The 18,352-nt window shown below is 44.8% G+C and overlaps 1 protein-coding gene across 1 annotated transcript; it reads left to right on the forward strand.

Annotated features, from left to right (window-relative positions):
• Nucleotides 1–324: 324 nt before the first annotated feature.
• On the forward strand, nucleotides 325–5,526 carry LOC311119341 (5-hydroxytryptamine receptor 2A-like; the record flags this gene model as incomplete). The annotated part of the gene is made up of 2 exons (XM_084194062.1): nucleotides 325–520; nucleotides 4,670–5,526. Exons 1-2 carry the CDS (start codon nucleotides 397–399, stop codon nucleotides 5,524–5,526), a joined length of 981 nt encoding a protein of 326 aa, XP_084050188.1. The 5' UTR covers nucleotides 325–396.
• Between the last annotated feature and the right edge of the window lie 12,826 nt (nucleotides 5,527–18,352).

An 18,352-nucleotide genomic window follows, 5' to 3' on the forward strand; every position in this document is an offset into this window, starting at 1 on the left:
ATCCTACTTGCACAATTGGTGGCTTTTTTTCCCCACTGTATGTGTTTTGGTCACCTCATAAGAAGCCTTTAGTGGATATCATTACCGAACAATTCTGTTAAAAACTTCACAATGCCACTGCAAATGCATTTTACAACCAATACCAATTCCATAAAAACTAATCTGTGTTAAAAGTCTCACATACTGTATATTGTGTAACTGGTATTCCCATTACAAGACAGGCTTGTGTAATCAGTGTTTAATTCCCCTGTAAAAAACAACAACAACAAAAAACTATTTTTTCCAGAGTTCATAGTTCTCTCTGTATCCCCCCCTACAGACTACTGGTGGCCCCTGCCCTCTGACCTGTGCCCTATCTGGATCTACCTGGATGTGCTGTTCTCCACAGCCTCCATCATGCACTTGTGTGCCATCTCTCTGGACCGCTACATCGCCATCAGGAACCCCCTCCACCACAGCCGCTTCAACTCCCAAACCAAGGCCCGCCTCAAGATCATGGCTGTCTGGACCATCTCTGTGGGTAAGGGGCAGGAAGAAAAGCCTGCACAAGTATATGCTACTCCCTTGAGAGAGAGGGAGAGAGAGAGAGAGAGAGAGAGAGAGAGAGAGAGAGAGAGAGAGAGAGAGAGAGAGAGAGAGAGAGAGAGAGAGAGAGTCATATGCGAGAGAGAAAGAGATCATGAGAGAAAGAGAGATCATATGAAAGAGAGAAAGAGATCATGAGAGAAAGAGAGATCATATGAAAGAGATCATGAGAGAGAGAGATCATGAATATGAGAGAGAGGTCATATGAGAGATAGATAATGAGAGAGATCACGAGAGAGATCATGAGAGAAAGAAAGATCATATGAGAGAGATCATGAGAGAGATCATGAGAGAAAGAGAGATCATATGAGAGAGGTCATATGCGAGAGAGAAAGAGATCATGAGAGAGAGAGAGAGAGAGAGAGAGAGAGATGAGAGAGAGAGAGAGAGAGAGAGAGAGAGAGAGAGAGAGAGAGAGAGAGGAGAGAGAGAGAGAGAGACGAGAGAGACGAGAGAGAGAGAGAGAGAGAAGAGAGAGAGAGAGAGATGAGAGAATAGAGAGAGAGAGAGAGAGAGAGAGAGAGATCATATGCGAGAGAGAAAGAGATCATGAGAGAAAGAGAGATCATATGAAAGAGATCATGAGAGAGAGAGATCATGAATATGAGAGAGAGGTCATATGAGAGATAGATAATGAGAGAGATCACGAGAGAGATCATGAGAGAAAGAAAGATCATATGAGAGAGATCATGAGAGAGATCATGAGAGAAAGAGAGATCATATGAGAGAGGTCATATGCGAGAGAGAAAGAGATCATGAGAGAGTGAGAGAGAGAGAGAGATCATGAGAGAGAGAGAGAGATCATGAGAGAGAGAGAGAGAGAGAGAGAGAGAGAGAGAGAGAGAGAGAGAGAGAGAGAGAGAGAGAGAAAGAGACCATGTGTGTGTATTTGTTATCTATAAAGTAGTGGTCATGGGGGGGGGGGTATATTTAGAAACGAGTCTTTGTAAAATGCCAGAAACAAGTCTTTGTAAAACGCCCCCACATTGTACCGTTGGATAGGGGCAAGGCACCAGGCGCCATGGGGAGAGAGCGAAAGAGGGAGGGAGGCAGTGAATGAGGGAATGAAAGAAGGAGAATGACTCGTAAGCAGCTGTCATTTCAGTTTCAAGGTCTATATTATTTAGTGTAAAAGCCAAGGCGACTGAACAATCAGAACTTTATAATGGCCTAGTTGATATCCAGCTGATCAAGTAAATGGCCTAGCATGAAAAGGAAATGATTGCGCCACTAATGCAGTCTGGTACATCAAGCCGTCAGACAGCTCCATACAGAACAGTACATGTGTCATTTATGCTGAGTGAGAGCCAGCACACCCAACTATTTATGTCTCGAAGTTGAAGCTGCTGCTAAAATGAGACATGCCCTGCTGTAGGCAAATAACCAGACGTAAATGTGTTTATAATTTAAGATTATTAGAGGGTCGATCAGATCTCATCATAAAAACAGCCTGTCAGACTTGTGTGGCTCCTTTCCATTGCTTCAAACCAATGTCTCAATACCACCACCAATGATCCAGTCATGCTAGTTAATACCACCACTAATGATCCAGTCATGCTGTGTAGAGACCCAGGTATGCAGGGAGAGACATTGTCATATAGAACCAGGGAAGCAGAAAGAGACATCACACAACTTGGGGAGGAATTAACTCCTGATATGACTCACCAATCCACAGGTTCCAGGCCCTAGGCGTAAAGCTAGCATATGATACGCTGCTGCCTGCAAATTAAATAAGATTATGTCACTAGTGCTTATCTTCATGTTATGTATCATCCCCCTCTCCTCTCATCCTCATCCCCCTCTCCTCTCATCCATCTGTACACGAGAGAGAGAGAGAGCGAGAGTGAGAGAGAGAGAAGCTTAAGTTTAGCTGATGGTACACAGAACTGAGATGATGTATGCTGTTAAACAAACCTTGGAACACAGTGCTGCTACTGCCCAGCCTATTGTACAAGACTCCTACCACAGGGAGAGATCGCTGAAGACCATACAAAATCCCACCCATACACAGAACACATGTACACACCTCATCCTGAACAATGAATGTGTGCACTCATGTACACACATTGTTAGTGCGCAAAGTCACACACTCACACCGACACACACCTCAAACCGCCATGACCAAGGAAAGTTCCTGGGCCATGACCAGGATGTAATAAACATTTCATATCAACCAATAATTTTTGTAAGACCGCATAGCTCAATTAAATAATAATACTCTTTGGTTTTTGTAACCAGCAGTCTTCTCTTTCCATTGAATCATTGAATCCTACATCTTCCTGTATTTTTGTCATGTTGTGATGTGTCTCAGTGCTGACAGACAGAGGATGGAGGTCTTCCCCAGAGCTATATCTCTCTCTTCAGACACACTGGGGAATAGTTTCCTAGAGCAAAGAAACACACAATTACCAAAGGCGTAACAATGTACACGTTGGCATCAGCAGTTCAATGTCAATGTAACTGCCTCAGAAAGATTTTGTGCAAACATGGAGGGATAATTAGCTGAGCTGTGTTTATTGGAGTACGAGCAAATTGCTCCTACAGAGCAGAGATACTTACCTAAGGTCAGTTTAGCATTTCCTCTTCCTGAGGTTAAGCGCAAGTTTTGGGAAGGATGAACTGATCCTAGGTCTGTGTCTAGTGTGATCTCCAACCCGGAGCTCTGTGTATCTGTGGCTCTGGTGTTGATGTGTTAGTGTGGAAACATGGCAGAGATGGTTGAGATGTCTGGATCAGGTATGTGTTCTTTGGCCTGTCTCCAACTGCTGGGCCAGGGGGTGCTGCTGCTGCTCTGCTTTACAGAAACCACTGAACACACACCCAGGGCAACGTGAAGCTAGTCCAAACAACCTATAATACTAAGGAAGAATGAAGTAAAGATACAGGAACATAAACAAAGGATTACATGAAGAAATGTTGGACTTGAGTCATATGATTGATTCAGGGTTCCATGGCCATCTGGATAGCAAAAGATTGTCTTGACTATTTCAACTGCTTTCACATCCCAACCCACACACAAGAAGAAATCTCTTTCTGAACTTGCTAATGCTCTTGACGAAATTGCATTTCAAGTTTCAAGTTGGTCTTGGTTCAACCTTTAAAGCTGCCCTGGATTTCAACAAAACCAGTAGATACAGACAAACAAACTATTTTTCTAAGCCAGCCAAATATAGTGGTTAAGAAAATATCAACTCAAAGAAAAACTCCACCTTTCTCTCTCCAAGCCCCTCTATCTTTAGAGGAAGGAGATTGTCAGGGGGAAGAGAAACAGACAAAACGTATATTTAATTTCTGAATTCTGCAGGCGTGTTGATTGATGTTTGATTGACAGTTCTGTAGTAAAATGTTGATAAAACGAGGGACTATTTAATTCCTTCAGATCAAGATGCCAGACCAGACAGAACTGGGGAAATAGGCTAATGTCCTTGCAAATTTGAGGTCATAAATCATTGAATCTGTACCCAAGCCTAAAGTGATGTGATCTTAATTGGAGCTGGTTCTGGCAACCTTCCCCGTCTATTTTCCTGCTCTAAGCCCCAAAATGGCCGACAGTGTCAGGCCAGTTGCACTCCCTCCCTGAGGTTATTAGTCTTTGCCTCTCACTGTGTTGCAATGGGGATGAAACCCATAGTGAATGGCTCCAGATGCTTCTGTCCCTCTCCCTCACAAATCCATTTATTGGCCACTAATGACACTAATGCTGGGTCTGTGAGGGGAAATGGCAGGGTTTATCTGTCCTGGTGGGCACACAATAGTGATATGAGGACTATTGCATTATTGATGCAAGAGGATCCTGCCCTGGTGGATTGATTTACGGTGGGAATGAGCAACAGGTGTGCTATGCCTGTAGAACGATGTGTACATTATAGATGTGTACATTATAGAGCCAGACATTTTGATATTACTGGCACAATCTTGAAGCACCACAGTGCTATTTACCGTTTAGGCAGAGACAAGCTGTACAAAATTGCTTTTACTTTTTCAATTTGAAATCTTAAATAAGAGGTGACACACACACGCATGCACCCACCCACCCACCCACACACACACTAAACTAACCTCTCTCTCCTCTGTCTTTCTGTAGGTATCTCCATGCCCATCCCCGTCCTAGGCCTGCGGGACCACACCAAGGTGTTTAAAGATGGCAGCTGCCTGCTGACAGATGACAGTTTTGTCCTGGTGGGCTCCTTCGTGGCCTTCTTCATCCCCCTCACCATCATGGTGGTCACCTACTTCCTCACCATCAGCGCCCTGCAGAACGAGGCTACCCTCTGTCTGGACCAGCTGGTGCCCCGGCCCAAGAGGATCGCCACCCTGACCCTGGGCTTCCTCCCGCAGGGCTCACTCTCCTCAGAGAAGCTCTTCTTCAGGCGTTCGCTCAGCCGTGACACGGGAGGGGTAGGAGGAGGGGTCGGCGGGGCCGGGGTGGACCCGCGGTACGGGCGTCGCACCATGCAGTCAATCAGCAACGAGCAGAAGGCCTCCAAGGTCCTGGGCATGGTCTTCTTCCTGTTCGTGGTCATGTGGTGTCCCTTCTTCATCACCAATGTTCTGGCGGTGGTGTGCGACCCTGTGAACTGTGATCCGGGGGTGATGGGGGGGCTGCTGAATGTGTTTGTGTGGGTGGGATACCTCTCCTCAGCCGTCAACCCTCTGGTGTACACTCTGTTCAACAAGACGTACCGTGCAGCCTTCTCCCGCTACATACGCTGCCAGTACAGCCCGGAGAGGAAGCCTCTGCAGCTCATACTGGTTAACACCATCCCTCCGCTGGCCTACAACTCCACCCACCTGCCCCTGGAGGAAATGGGGTCCCTCAGGAATGGGGTCCACAGCAGTGGAGGACCCAGGGACTCCCTACGAAATCTTGTGAAGACCAAATCAAACTCAGACAAAGACAAGGCAACCAGGGACAAAGATGAGAGCATCAGCTGTGTGTGAGGCTGTGATCCTGTAAGGTCTCAATCTCCCATAATCCTAGTGGAATGTGCTGGTTTTTATTAGATTTCCCATCTTGATCTCGTTTTGGGAGGAAAACACTGGGAACAGGTGTTCCTATGCTGGAGCATGCCCAGTAGCTCCATGGTGAGACTCATGCTGCCAGGAAACAGGGAAATAGGAAACAGGAAGTACCGAGAGAGGAGGGACAATACCTGCCTCACAAACACTTAAACTAGTAACACCAGAATAGAACAACTGAGCTAATGCTATATTATCAGCAACAGCCAGGGGGCACGAGGAAATGAGTTCCCCCCCCAGAAAAATCTATATTTGTGTATACATTGTGCACATACGTAAATTAATACCTGTATGTTCTGTTTTTGTTGTCATTAACCAAAGAGACAGAGCTATCTTGTGATCTTGTGTTTTCCTTGACGCAGTATTAAAATACAGAAATGTGTAATGGTGGGATGTAGGCTAATAAAGATATGTTGAGGGATTCCTAGGCATAGCACAATGGACTAAACAACCTTACTTTTAAAGGCATGGGACTCATTTGAACTAAGTGTTGTTGTACCTACAGTATGATTGATGTGATCTGTTGTTATAACCCCTCCCTCTTATTCATGGAGAACCCACCATCGCCACTTTACTACGAGGTCCTCTGAACTCAACCCTACTCAAGCCTTGTTTTTTTTTTAAACTTACAAAAAAATATATCTTCAATATAATGTTGATGTTGCCTGGGTAATTACTTCTAACTCCAGCGGAAAGAGTTTTGTGTTATTTGATGGAGTCTATTGTGGCATCGAAATTACCATGGTGACAGCCAACATACAATTTTTTTCTTGACACAAATGAAATTATTTCTGTTTTTGATCAAAGTAAAATTGAAGCCTTTATGAGTGTGTGGTAGTCATTTTCTTAGTGCGTATGTCTGACTGGTAAAAGCAGAACTATTTTTTAACTGCAGACCAAGGAGAAGCAAAGTTTTTAAGTGTTAGGGCAAAGTTAATTTTCTTCACATAAAAACTAACGGTAACACTTTTAATAATAAACCATTTATAAGGCATTTATAAACCATTTATAAGGCATTTATAAACCATTTATAAGGCATTACAAACCATTTAAGGCATTTACAAAAAGTATGCTCACCATTTATTAATCATTACACCCACATTTGTCAATCTTAGTAAGCTAATTGTTCACAAATGTATATATATTTCCTTACACATCCTGTGTTGTGTGTTTATTCTTTTACCAGGTACTGCAGGAATGTCTACCAATGGCATGCCCATCTTTTTGTGAGAAGCTTTAACCTGATCTCATAGTTTCAATTACACTGGTCACTCAAAACATGTATAACGTATTTATCAAGCATAAATAGCGCTCACTTTAGATTAGGGGCTGCAACAATACTTTACTGATGATTAGTAAATGGCGTAAATGTAAATGTAAATGACGTAAATGTAAATGTTTATAAACGTGGGAGTAATGATTAATAAATGGTGAACACACACTTAATAAATGGTTTATTACGGAACCTTAATATAAAGTGTCACCAAACTAACATCTCATTTAGGATGTACCCGTACCCTTACCCTAACCCTAACCTTAAACTGAAAACCTAACCTTAACCCTAAACCTAACTCCTAACCCTAAAACTAACCCTAGCTCCTAACCCTAAACCCCCTAGAAATATAATTTGACCTTGTGGGGACTAGCATAATGTCCCCAGTTGGTCAAACTTTTGTTAGTTCTCTATTCTTGAGGGGACTTCTGGTCCCCACAAGTATAGTTAAATACGTTCACACACACACACACACACACTCACAATTACCCATCTCTTAACCCACCTTTCATGCTCCCCGATCCTTCTTCATTGAAGTTACCCCACTCACCACTACATTATTCACAAAGGCTGTCATCCTGATCATTATAACTTCTTCACCATTTAACAACATACAGTACCTGGATGATTCACCAACAAGACGTAAGAACAGGTCATTCGCCATCAAGAAAATAGCAAATGTCCCAAATGTCACTGGGATCATTAGTATATTCTCACAGGGACATAAAAAGCCAAAAAATTGCCCAATCAGCATAACTTAAAACCCAACATAAGTACATAATAGATACATTATAGTTACAACATAAAGACCATTCCCAGCCTGGAGACTGTGGTCAGATTCTCCTCCCTCTCTTACATCATAAAATGACAAAGTCACCTATGGTAATGTCATGAGGAATAGAGGATAGAGCTGCAGGGGTTTCATTAAGGTCACATTCATTAAAGAATTCCTCTGGAATCCCTTCAGAGCTGGGTTTGGGAGAAGGGATGAATTAATTCAAAATATGAGGAAAGAGGGAAGGAGGGAGGTAGGAAGGGAGAAGGACAGAGGAGAAAGGGTACGGTAGGCACCTATTCCATTCTCCATGGTTTCTTTTAGGGACTGAGCTTGTGTCAGTCTATGAAATTATTAAGTGAGAGATAGAGTGGGACTGAATAATGGGGAGAAAGGAGCGTAGGAGACCCAAAGAAACTGAAAGGGGATAAAAGAGAGGCATATAGGGAAGAGAGAGGAGAGAGAGAGAGAGAGAGAGAGAGAGAGAGAAAGAGAGAGAGAAAGAGAGAGAGAGAGAGAGAGGGAGAGAGACATGCTTTTAAAGTACTGGCTACAGTGACCCTAGTTTCAATCGTAAAGGTGAACAGGTGATGGGTTTTTTAACAAGGCTGAGGTGTTTATCCTTTACTTCAACAAGCCTTTGAAAATGTTCTCACAGAAGAGGAATGATTACCGTTTCTATCAAGGGCTTTAATCTCTAATTAATCTCATTCAAGCTGTTTTCCTGAAAACAGTTTTTGTGTATTTGGCTGATTTTCACAGCAGCAGAGCAGTTTAATCGATTCCTTTTAATCGCTCGCTATATACAAATGACTCATATTTGATATCAATTAAAGTGAAAACATAGTAAAATGGAAAATAAATAGGGATATAAAGTGCTTGGAGGGGGGATTCATATTAGAATGGATTTTATACTGAAAAAATATCAATATGCATTTTAATACACATCCATGAACGGTGTTATATCTCAGCAATGAGATACTGTATAACTGAAAAACAGAGTGGGATTTCAAACAGCCTTATTTCAACCAAAACATTTCAGACCAGATTCATAGTTGTGACATTTACATTATCGGTAGGAATTTCAATCACCTGGTACTCTCTATATTCACTTCGCACTCTCTACGCACGGCACATCTAGTATCTTGAGTTCCACGGCTGTCATAATAAGAACAATTTAATACCCACTTCACTCTCTGGCCTATCGCAGTCATTGACCGGCAGTCAAACATCATGAAGTGGTTATGAGGCACAAAGTGAGGTACATAGTGAGGCACACAGTGGTTATGAGGCACAAGTGTGTGCCTTCATTCGGAGAAACTATCTGGCTCTGTAAATACTATATGACTGAGCTGTCTTAAACCTGATGGTTCGCAGATAAAGGCACAGCATCTCAATGTGGCAACAACCAATGAAGTCATTGTCAGTGGAGTGTATTCATGGAGGGCAAAGGAAGCCAGTCTTCCCCAATAAATGTACCAATATTTTTTTTGAAATAATGTATCTTTCGTCTCTCTGTGGTTTCATAATTTTCCTTCAATTCACAAAAGGCTGAATGTATCTCACCGGAGAAGTAATCCGATCGAGTGAAACAGTCCCTCGACTTCTTGGCGCTGACAGAAACATGGATTACCACTGAAAACACTGCTACTCCTACTGCTCTCTCCTCGTCTGACCATGTGTTCTCGCATACCCCGAGAGCATCTGGTCAGCGGGGTGGTGGCACAGGAATCCTCATCTCTCCCAAGTGGACATTCCCTCTTTTTCCCCTGACCCATCTGTCTATCTCCTTATTTTAATTCCATGCTGTCACAGTCACTAGCCCATTCAAGCTTAACATCCTTGTCATTTATCGCCCTCCAGGTTCCCTTGGAGAGTTCATCAATGAGCTTGACGCCTTGATGTCACGATCGTCGTAATAAGTGGACCAAGGCGCAGCGTGATATGCGTACATACTTTTAATAGTACTTAATACACGATACAACAAAACAACAAAACGAAACGTGAAGTCCTCGGTTAACAAACACAAACCTACACGGAACAAGATCCCACAAATGACAAGTGCACAACAGGCTGCCTAAGTATGGTTCCCAATCAGAGACAACAAGACACAGCTGCCTCCGTTTGGGAACCACCCCGGCCAACACAGAAACACACGATCTAGAAAAGAACACATAGAAAACAAAACATAGACACTACACATATAAACTAACACCCTGGCTCAACATATAAGAGTCCCCAGAGCCAGGGCGTGACAGTACCCCCCCCCCCCCCAAAGGCGCGGACTGCGACCGCGGCAACTAAACCCAACAGGGGAGGGGCCGGGTGGGCATTCCGCCTCGGAGGCGGATCCGGCTCCGGGCGTGACCACCACTCTCTAACTACCCCCCCGTAGCGCCCCTGGTCTGGTCCCGCTGGCTGGAGCTGGACTGGACATCGGTGGAGCGGATTGCTTAGGCTCCGGTGTGGAGCAGCTGACCGGTACCTGATAAGGCACTGGTGAAACAGGCACGGGCTGTGCCGGACTGATGCCGCGCACCACTGGCTTGGTGCGGGGAGCAGGAATGGGCCGGACCGGGCTGACGACGCGCACCACTGGCTTGGTGCGAGGAGCAGGAACGGGCCGGACCGGGCTGACGACGCGCACCACTGGCTTGGTGCGGGGAGCAGGAACGGGCCGGACCGGGCTGACAACGCGCACCACTGGCTTGGTGCGGGGAGCAGGAACAGGCCGGACCGGGCTTGCGACGCGCACTCCTGGCTTGGTGCGAGGGGCAGGAACAGGCCGGGCCGGGCTGGCGACGCGCACCACAGGCTTGGTGCGAGGGACAGGAACAGGCCGGACCGGGCTGGCGACGCGCACCACTGGCTTGGTGCGAGGGGCAGGAACAGGCCGGGCCGGGCTGGCGACGCGCACCACAGGCTTGGTGCGAGGGGCAGGGCCGGGCCGGGCTGGCGACGCGCACCACAGGCTTGGTGCGGGGAGCAGAAACAGGCCGGGCCGGGCTGGCGACGCGCACCACAGGCTAGGTGCGGGGAGCAGGAACAGGCCGGGCCGGGCTGGGCTGGCGACGCGAACCACAGGCTTGGTGCGAGTGCAGGAACAGGCCGGACCGGGCTGTGGAGACGGACTGGAGGTCTGGAGCGAAGAGCTGACACAACCCGTCCTGGCTGAATGCCTATTTTTACACACTCTGTGTGAGGCATCAGCACAGGACGTACAGGCTGTGTACTCGTACTGGCACTTCAGCACGTGGCACTGGCGCAGGATATCCGGGACCGAGGAGGGGTACTGGAGGCCACGAGCGTTGAGCCGGCACACTCCGTCCTGGCTTTATGCCCACCTTAGCATGACACGTACGTAGTGATAGCACAGGACGTACAGGACTGTGCCGGACCACTCGCGGCACAGTACGCAGCTCCGCATACCTCGGAACCTGCCCAGTCTCACGCTGCCTAGCCTGAGTACGGGGAGTTGGCTCTGCTCTACCTCTAGGCTCCGCCAACCTCCCTTCCAGCCCCCCAAACCCGGTGGCCTCCTCTCCTAATCCACAAACTCGCCCTGTAGTTGCCTCCAGCAGCCCCGTCGTCCATGCCGTGTGCCCCCCCCCAAAAAATTATTGGGGTTGCCTCTTAGGTGCCCGACGTCGACATGGTTGGCGCCGCTGCTCCTCTCTATGGCGCGCCTCCACCGTCTCCTCCCACGGACGGCGATCCATTCGCAGCCCGTCTGGTGTTCAACCTTCCGAAGTTCTCTCACGTCACCCCGCTCCTCCGCACACTCCACTGGCTTCCAGTTGAAGCTCGCATCTGCTACAAGACCATGGTGCTTGCCTACGGAGCTGTGAGGGGAACGGCACCTCCGTACCTTCAGGCTCTCATCAGTCCCTACACCCAAACGAGGGCATTGCGTTCATCCACCTCTGGCCTGCTGGCCCCCCTACCTCTGCGGAAGCACAGTTCCCGCTCAGCCCAGTCAAAACTGTTCGCTGCTCTGGCACCCCAATGGTGGAACAAGCTCCCTCACGACGCCATGACAGCGGAGTCACTCACCACCTTCCGGAGACACTTGAAACCCCACCTCTTTAAGGAATACCTGGGATAGGATAAAGTAATCCTTCTACCCCACCTTACCCCACCCCCCCAAAAAAATAAAAAAATAACACTGGCTATAAGGTGAATGCACCAATTTGTAAGTTGCTCTGGATAAGAGCGTTTGCTAAATGACGTAAATGTAATCAATGCCCCTCTGTCTCAGTATGTGTAGCCCATTTATCTGATGATGTCTAGTCAAAAAGAGTATGATATTTTTGCCGCCCCTAGCGTTGAATGCAAGGGAAGCCAGCGAGCATTTGGCCTCTGTTGATAATATATATATATATATATATATATATACAGTGAAAGAAAAAAGTATTTGATCTCCTGCTGATTTTGTACGTTTGCCAACTGACAAAGAAATGATCAGTCTATAATTTTAATGGTAGGTTTATTTGAACAATGAGAGACAGAATAACAACAAAAAAATCCAGAAAAACGCATGTCAAAAATTTTATGAATTGATTTGCATTTTAATGAGGGAAATAAGTACAGTTGGGATTTTTTTTTTTTATAATGAATTTATTTGCAAATTATGGTGGAAAATAAGTATTTGGTCACCTACAAACAAGCAAGATTTCTGGCTCTCACAGACCTGTAACTTCTTCTTTAAGAGGCTCCTCTGTCCTCCACTCGTTACCTGTATTAATGGCACCTGTTTGAACTTGTTATCAGTATAAAAGACACCTGTCCACAACCTCAAACAGTCACACTCCAAACTCCACTATGGCCAAGACCAAAGAGCTGTCAAAGGACACCAGAAACAAAATTGTAGACCTGCACCAGGCTGGGAAGACTGAATCTGCAATAGGTAAGCAGCTTGGTTTGAAGAAATCAACTGTGGGAGCAATTATTAGGAAATGGAAGACATACAAGACCACTGATAATCTCCCTCGATCTGGGGCTCCACGCAAGATCTCACCCCGTGGGGTCAAAATGATCACAAGAACGGTGAGCAAAAATCCCAGAACCACACGGGGGGACCTAGTGAATGACCTGCAGAGAGCTGGGACCAAAGTAACAAAGCCTACCATCAGTAACACACTACGCTGCCAGGGACTCAAATCCTGCAGTGCCAGACGTGTCCCCCTGCTTAAGCCAGTACATGTCCAGGCCCGTCTGAAGTTAGCTAGAGTGCATTTGGATGATCCAGAAGAGGATTGGGAGAATGTCATATGGTCAGATGAAACCAAAATAGAACTTTTTGGTAAAAACTCAACTCGTCGTGTTTGGAGGACAAAGAATGCTGAGTTGCATCCAAAGAACACCATACCTACTGTGAAGCATGGGGGTGGAAACATCATGCTTTGGGGCTGTTTTTCTGCAAAGGGACCAGGACGACTGATCCGTGTAAAGGAAAGAATGAATGGGGCCATGTATCGTGAGATTTTGAGTGAAAACCTCCTTCCATCAGCAAGGGCATTGAAGATATAACGTGGCTGGGTCTTTCAGCATGACAATGATCCCAAACACACCGCCCGGGCAACGAAGGAGTGGCTTCGTAAGAAGCATTTCAAGGTCCTGGAGTGGCCTAGCCAGTCTCCAGATCTCAACCCCATAGAAAATCTTTGGAGGGAGTTGAAAGTCCGTGTTGCCCAGCGACAGCCCCAAAACATCACTGCTCTAGAGGAGATCTGCATGGAGGAATGGGCCAAAATACCAGCAACAGTGTGTGAAAACCTTGTGAAGACTTACAGAAAACGTTTGACCCGTGTCATTGCCAACAAAGGGTATATAACAAAGTATTGAGAAACTTTTGTTATTGACCAAATACTTATTTTCCACCATAATTTGCAAATAAATTCATTAAAAATCCTACAATGTGATTTTCTGGATTTTTTTTCTCATTTTGTCTGTCATAGTTGACGTGTACCTATGATGAAAATTACAGGCCTCTCTCATCTTTTTAAGTGGGAGAACTTGCACAATTGGTGGCTAACTAAATACTTTTTTCCCCCACTGTATTTGACCCCCTCGCAATCAGAAAGATTTCTGGCTCCAAGGTGTCTTTTATACAGGTAACGAGCTGAGATTAGGAGCAAACTCTTAAAGGGAGTGCTCCTAATCTCAGCTTGTTACCTGTATAAAAAAGACACCTGTCCACAGAAGCAATCAATCAGATTCCAAACTCTCCACCATGCCCAATAACAAAGAGCTCTCCAGGGATGTCAGGGACAAGATTGTAGACCTACACAAGGCTGGAATGAGCTACAAGACCATCGCCAAGCAGCTTGGTGAGAAGGTGACAACAGTTGGTGTGATTATTCGCAAATGGAAGAAACACAAAATAACTGTCAATCTCCCTCGGCCTGGGGCTCCATGCAAGATCTCACCTCGTGGAGTTGCAATGATCATGAGAACGGTGAGGAATCAGCCCAGAACTACATGGGAGGATCTTGTCAATGATCTCAAGGCAGCTGGGACCACAGTCACCAAGAAAACAATTGGTAACACACTACGCCGTGAAGGACTGAAATCCTACAGCGCCCACAAGGTCCCCCTGCTCAAGAAAGCACATATACAGGCCCGTCTGAAGTTTGCCAATGAACATCTGAATGATTCAGAGGAGAACTGGGTGAAAGTGTTTTGGTCAGATAAGACCAAAGTCGAGCACTTTGGCATCAACTCAACTCGCCGTGTTTGGAGGAGTAGGAATTCTGCCTATGACCCCAAGAACACCATCCCCACCGACAAAAATGGAGGTGGAAACATTATGCTTTGGGGTGTTTTTCTGCTAAGGGGACAGGACAACATCACCGCATCAAAGGGACGATGGACGGGGCCATGTACCGTCAAATCTTGTGTGAGAACCTCCTTCCCTCAGCCAGGGCATTGAAAATGGGTCGTGGATGGGTATTCCAGCATGACAATGACCCAAAACACATGGCCAAGGCAACAAAGGAGTGGCTCAAGAAGAAGCACATTAAGGTCCTGGAGTGGCCTACCCAGTCTCCAGACCTTAATCCCATAAAAAATCTGTGGAGGGAGCTGAAGGTTCGAGTTGCCAAACGTCAGCCTCGAAACCTTAATGACTTGGAGAAGATCTGCAGAGGAGTGAAACAGAATCCCTCCTGAGATGTGTGCAAACCTGGTGGCCAACTACAAGAAACGTCTGACCTCTGTGATCGCCACAAGGGTTTTGACCTTGTTGGCAAAACAGTCATGTCAAGTCATGTTTTGAAGAGAGGTCAAATACTTATTTCCCTCATTAAAATGCAAATCAATTGATAACATTTTTGACATGCTTTTTTCTGGATTTTTTTGTTGTTATTCTGTCTCTCACTGTTCAAATAAACCTACCATTAAAATTATAGACTGATCATGTCTTTGTCAGTGGGCAAACGTACTAAATCAGCAGGGGATCAAATACTTTTTTCCCTCATTGTATATATACAGTGGGGAAAAAAAGTATTTAGTCAGCCACCAATTGTGCAAGTTCTCCCACTTAAAAAGATGAGAGAGGCCTGTAATTTTCATCATAGGTACACGTCAACTATGACAGACAAATTGAGGAAAAAAAATCCAGAAAATCACATTGTAGGATTTTTAATGAATTTATTTGCAAATTATGGTGGAAAATAAGTATTTGGTCACCTACAAACAAGCAAGATTTCTGGCTCTCAAAGACCTGTAACTTCTTCTTTAAGAGGCTCCTCTGTCCTCCGCTCGTTACCTGTATTAATGGCACCTGTTTGAACTTGTTATCAGTATAAAAGACACCTGTCCACAACCTCAAACAGTCACACTCCAAACTCCACTATGGCCAAGACCAAAGAGCTTTCAAAGGACACCAGAAACAAAATTGTAGACCTGCACCAGGCTGGGAAGACTGCATCTGCAATAGGTAAGCAGCTTGGTTTGAAAAATCAACTGTGGGAGCAATTATTAGGAAATGGAAGACATACAAGACCACTGATAATCTCCCTCGATCTGGGGCTCCACGCAAGATCTCACCCTGTGGGGTCAAAATAATCACAAGAACGGTGAGCAAAAATCCCAGAACCACACGGGGGGACCTAGTGAATGACCTGCAGAGAGCTGGGACCAAAGTAACAAAGCCTACCATCAGTAACACACTACGCCGCCAGGGACTCAAATCCTGCAGTGCAAGACGTGTCCCCCTGCTTAAGCCAGTACATGTCCAGGCCCATCTGAAGTTTGCTAGAGTGGCTGGGTCTTTCAGCATGACAATGATCCCAAACACACCGCCCGGGCAACGAAGGAGTGGCTTCGTAAGAAGCATTTCAAGGTCCTGGAGTGGCCTAGCCAGTCTCCAGATCTCAACCCCATAGAAAATATTTGGAGGGAGTTGAAAGTCCGTGTTGCCCAGCGACAGCCCCAAAACATCACTGCTCTAGAGGAGATCTGCATGGAGGAATGGGCCAAAATACCAGCAACAGTGTGTGAAAACCTTGTGAAGACTTACAGAAAACGTTTGACCTGTGTCATTGCCAACAAAGGGTATATAACAAAGTATTGAGAAACTTTTGTTATTGACCAAATACTTATTTTCAACCATAATTTGCAAATAAATTCATTAAAAATCCTACAATGTGATTTTCTGGTTCCGTGAAATGGAACTGTTAAATGATATGTGATGGCTTCTCTACGGCCTCTGCATGATGAATCATCAACACTCAGGGTGGGGACAGACATTCCATCTCAATATGTAGACCTATCATCTCATCATGGTAACATTTTTTCTTGTGACAGGTAGGCCTATATAGTCTATGCTACAGTAATATAAAGACCGAATGTGTGTCTAATTTACCCATCTCCATCTGGCTTTCAGGGGTCACCTTATTTTTTTATTGTAAATTTCAGTTGCAGAGTTTTAAAACAGCCTATCCCTCGAATATAGTTGCATTAAATCAGTGCACGCGCGAGCACTCTCTCGCAGTCTTTCTCTCTCCATCAACTCCATTAAAATTGCATCCAAAATAGATAATAATGTTCTAGATTGATAAATATAGCCCTATATAGAGTTGACCTAGACTACCTCTTTCAGGTAATACATTCAATTCAGTATTAGCCTTATATTTAGCTAATTAATAATGGGTTATGCATAATAAGCGTTTAACTTATAGCCTCTGTCTCTAGCGCAATATGCACGCACCTGTGCTCCGCTGGCCTCTCCTTAAAAAATGCTCCTTAGCTTGGAGTGCCATGCAGGAAAAACTAGACTAGAATAGTGTAGTGTCGAGTCAATGTTGCTAATTATGCTGTAACAAAGGAGTCCGCTTATACTGAGCTTTGATCATAAGTTTTATTCATATCACAAGATTTCAGCATAAGTTTACAGATGTCATGATCACCCGGAGAGCAGTGTCCCAAAAGAATATGTCTGCTCTAATGTTCTTTGTTCAAACCCAGTACTTATAATATTCTCCAAAATATGGGTGGCTCCCTCTACTGTCCAATCCCCTGTCTACAACACACACTCCCTCTCTTCTATGGGGCTTCACTCTAAAACCGTCTCCCTCTGAAACTAAATAAACATCCTCTCAGGTTCCACTTGAAAACATTAGCAAAGTCATAATCTTAATACACTACAATAGCTTGCTGGAAATTATTTTTTGTAGCATTTGTTATACCAATAGACTATTCGAAGAGGGACGCAAGCTCTTGTTTGCTGAATGTTAAATACAGCAGCCAATAAAACTCACGGGTAGTTTGAAAGATGAGCGAATGGCGGTAGGCTATAGCAGTTATTTTTTCAGACAATTACAGTAACCGTTCAATCTTCGTGAAGAGAAGTGAAAAGCATTCTGCATCTAATTCTAGTGCTACATTATTCAATGATGCCATTAGAATGATGAAGATAAGGACAACGAAACGTATTTCATTTAACTGTTGAAGGCGAGGAAGGAATGAAGCAACAATAGAGAGAGAAAGAGGAGGTAGCCTAATAACATTAGGGGAAATATTATGAACGGTATATATGCGTCAGTCTACTAATTATACAAATAGGCCCTATTATATTTCAAAATTAAAATCAAATGTGCTACCCTATACTGCACCAGAATCGACGTTCGCTCCCTGCTTTATCATGGTTTGAACGATGTGCGTAGTTCCAGTCCATATAATACAGTATAATACAATACAGTACAGTAATACAGTTCACACTCAAAAATATGTATTTACTCAAGAGATCATATAGCTAGCTATGTTTTTCTGTCGTGCGTAATGTGAAGTAGCCTATATCATATACAGTATGTATTAGATAAAGGCACAATCATTAGTTTTTTTGGGGGGCTGGGCTCATTAAATGTCTTTAATGTAGGGCTCATAAAATGTATTTAATGTATGGCTCATCAGGCTCAGGTAGAATCGGCCTTGGAATTTTCGATCAAAGCTCTAATCAAATCCAGACATAGGCCTATTTACATGCTTTATAATGCTTTTGAATTACACTTACGGTTTTGGCGGGAAATACCAGGTTACCCGGGAGAAAAATGATTTATTCTCGGGATGGAACATTTGTAAAATACCGGGAAAATATTCAACCCAAACACACACACACACACACACTTTGTGGACTTCACCAGACAGATGTTGCTCTCCGGTTTTGTGATGAAACAAAGGTGTAGTTGAATTTATTCTGC

This window comes from Coregonus lavaretus (assembly GCF_964263955.1).
Source record: "Coregonus lavaretus genome assembly, contig: HAP1_SCAFFOLD_2478, whole genome shotgun sequence".
Lineage (NCBI taxonomy): Eukaryota > Metazoa > Chordata > Actinopteri > Salmoniformes > Salmonidae > Coregonus > Coregonus lavaretus.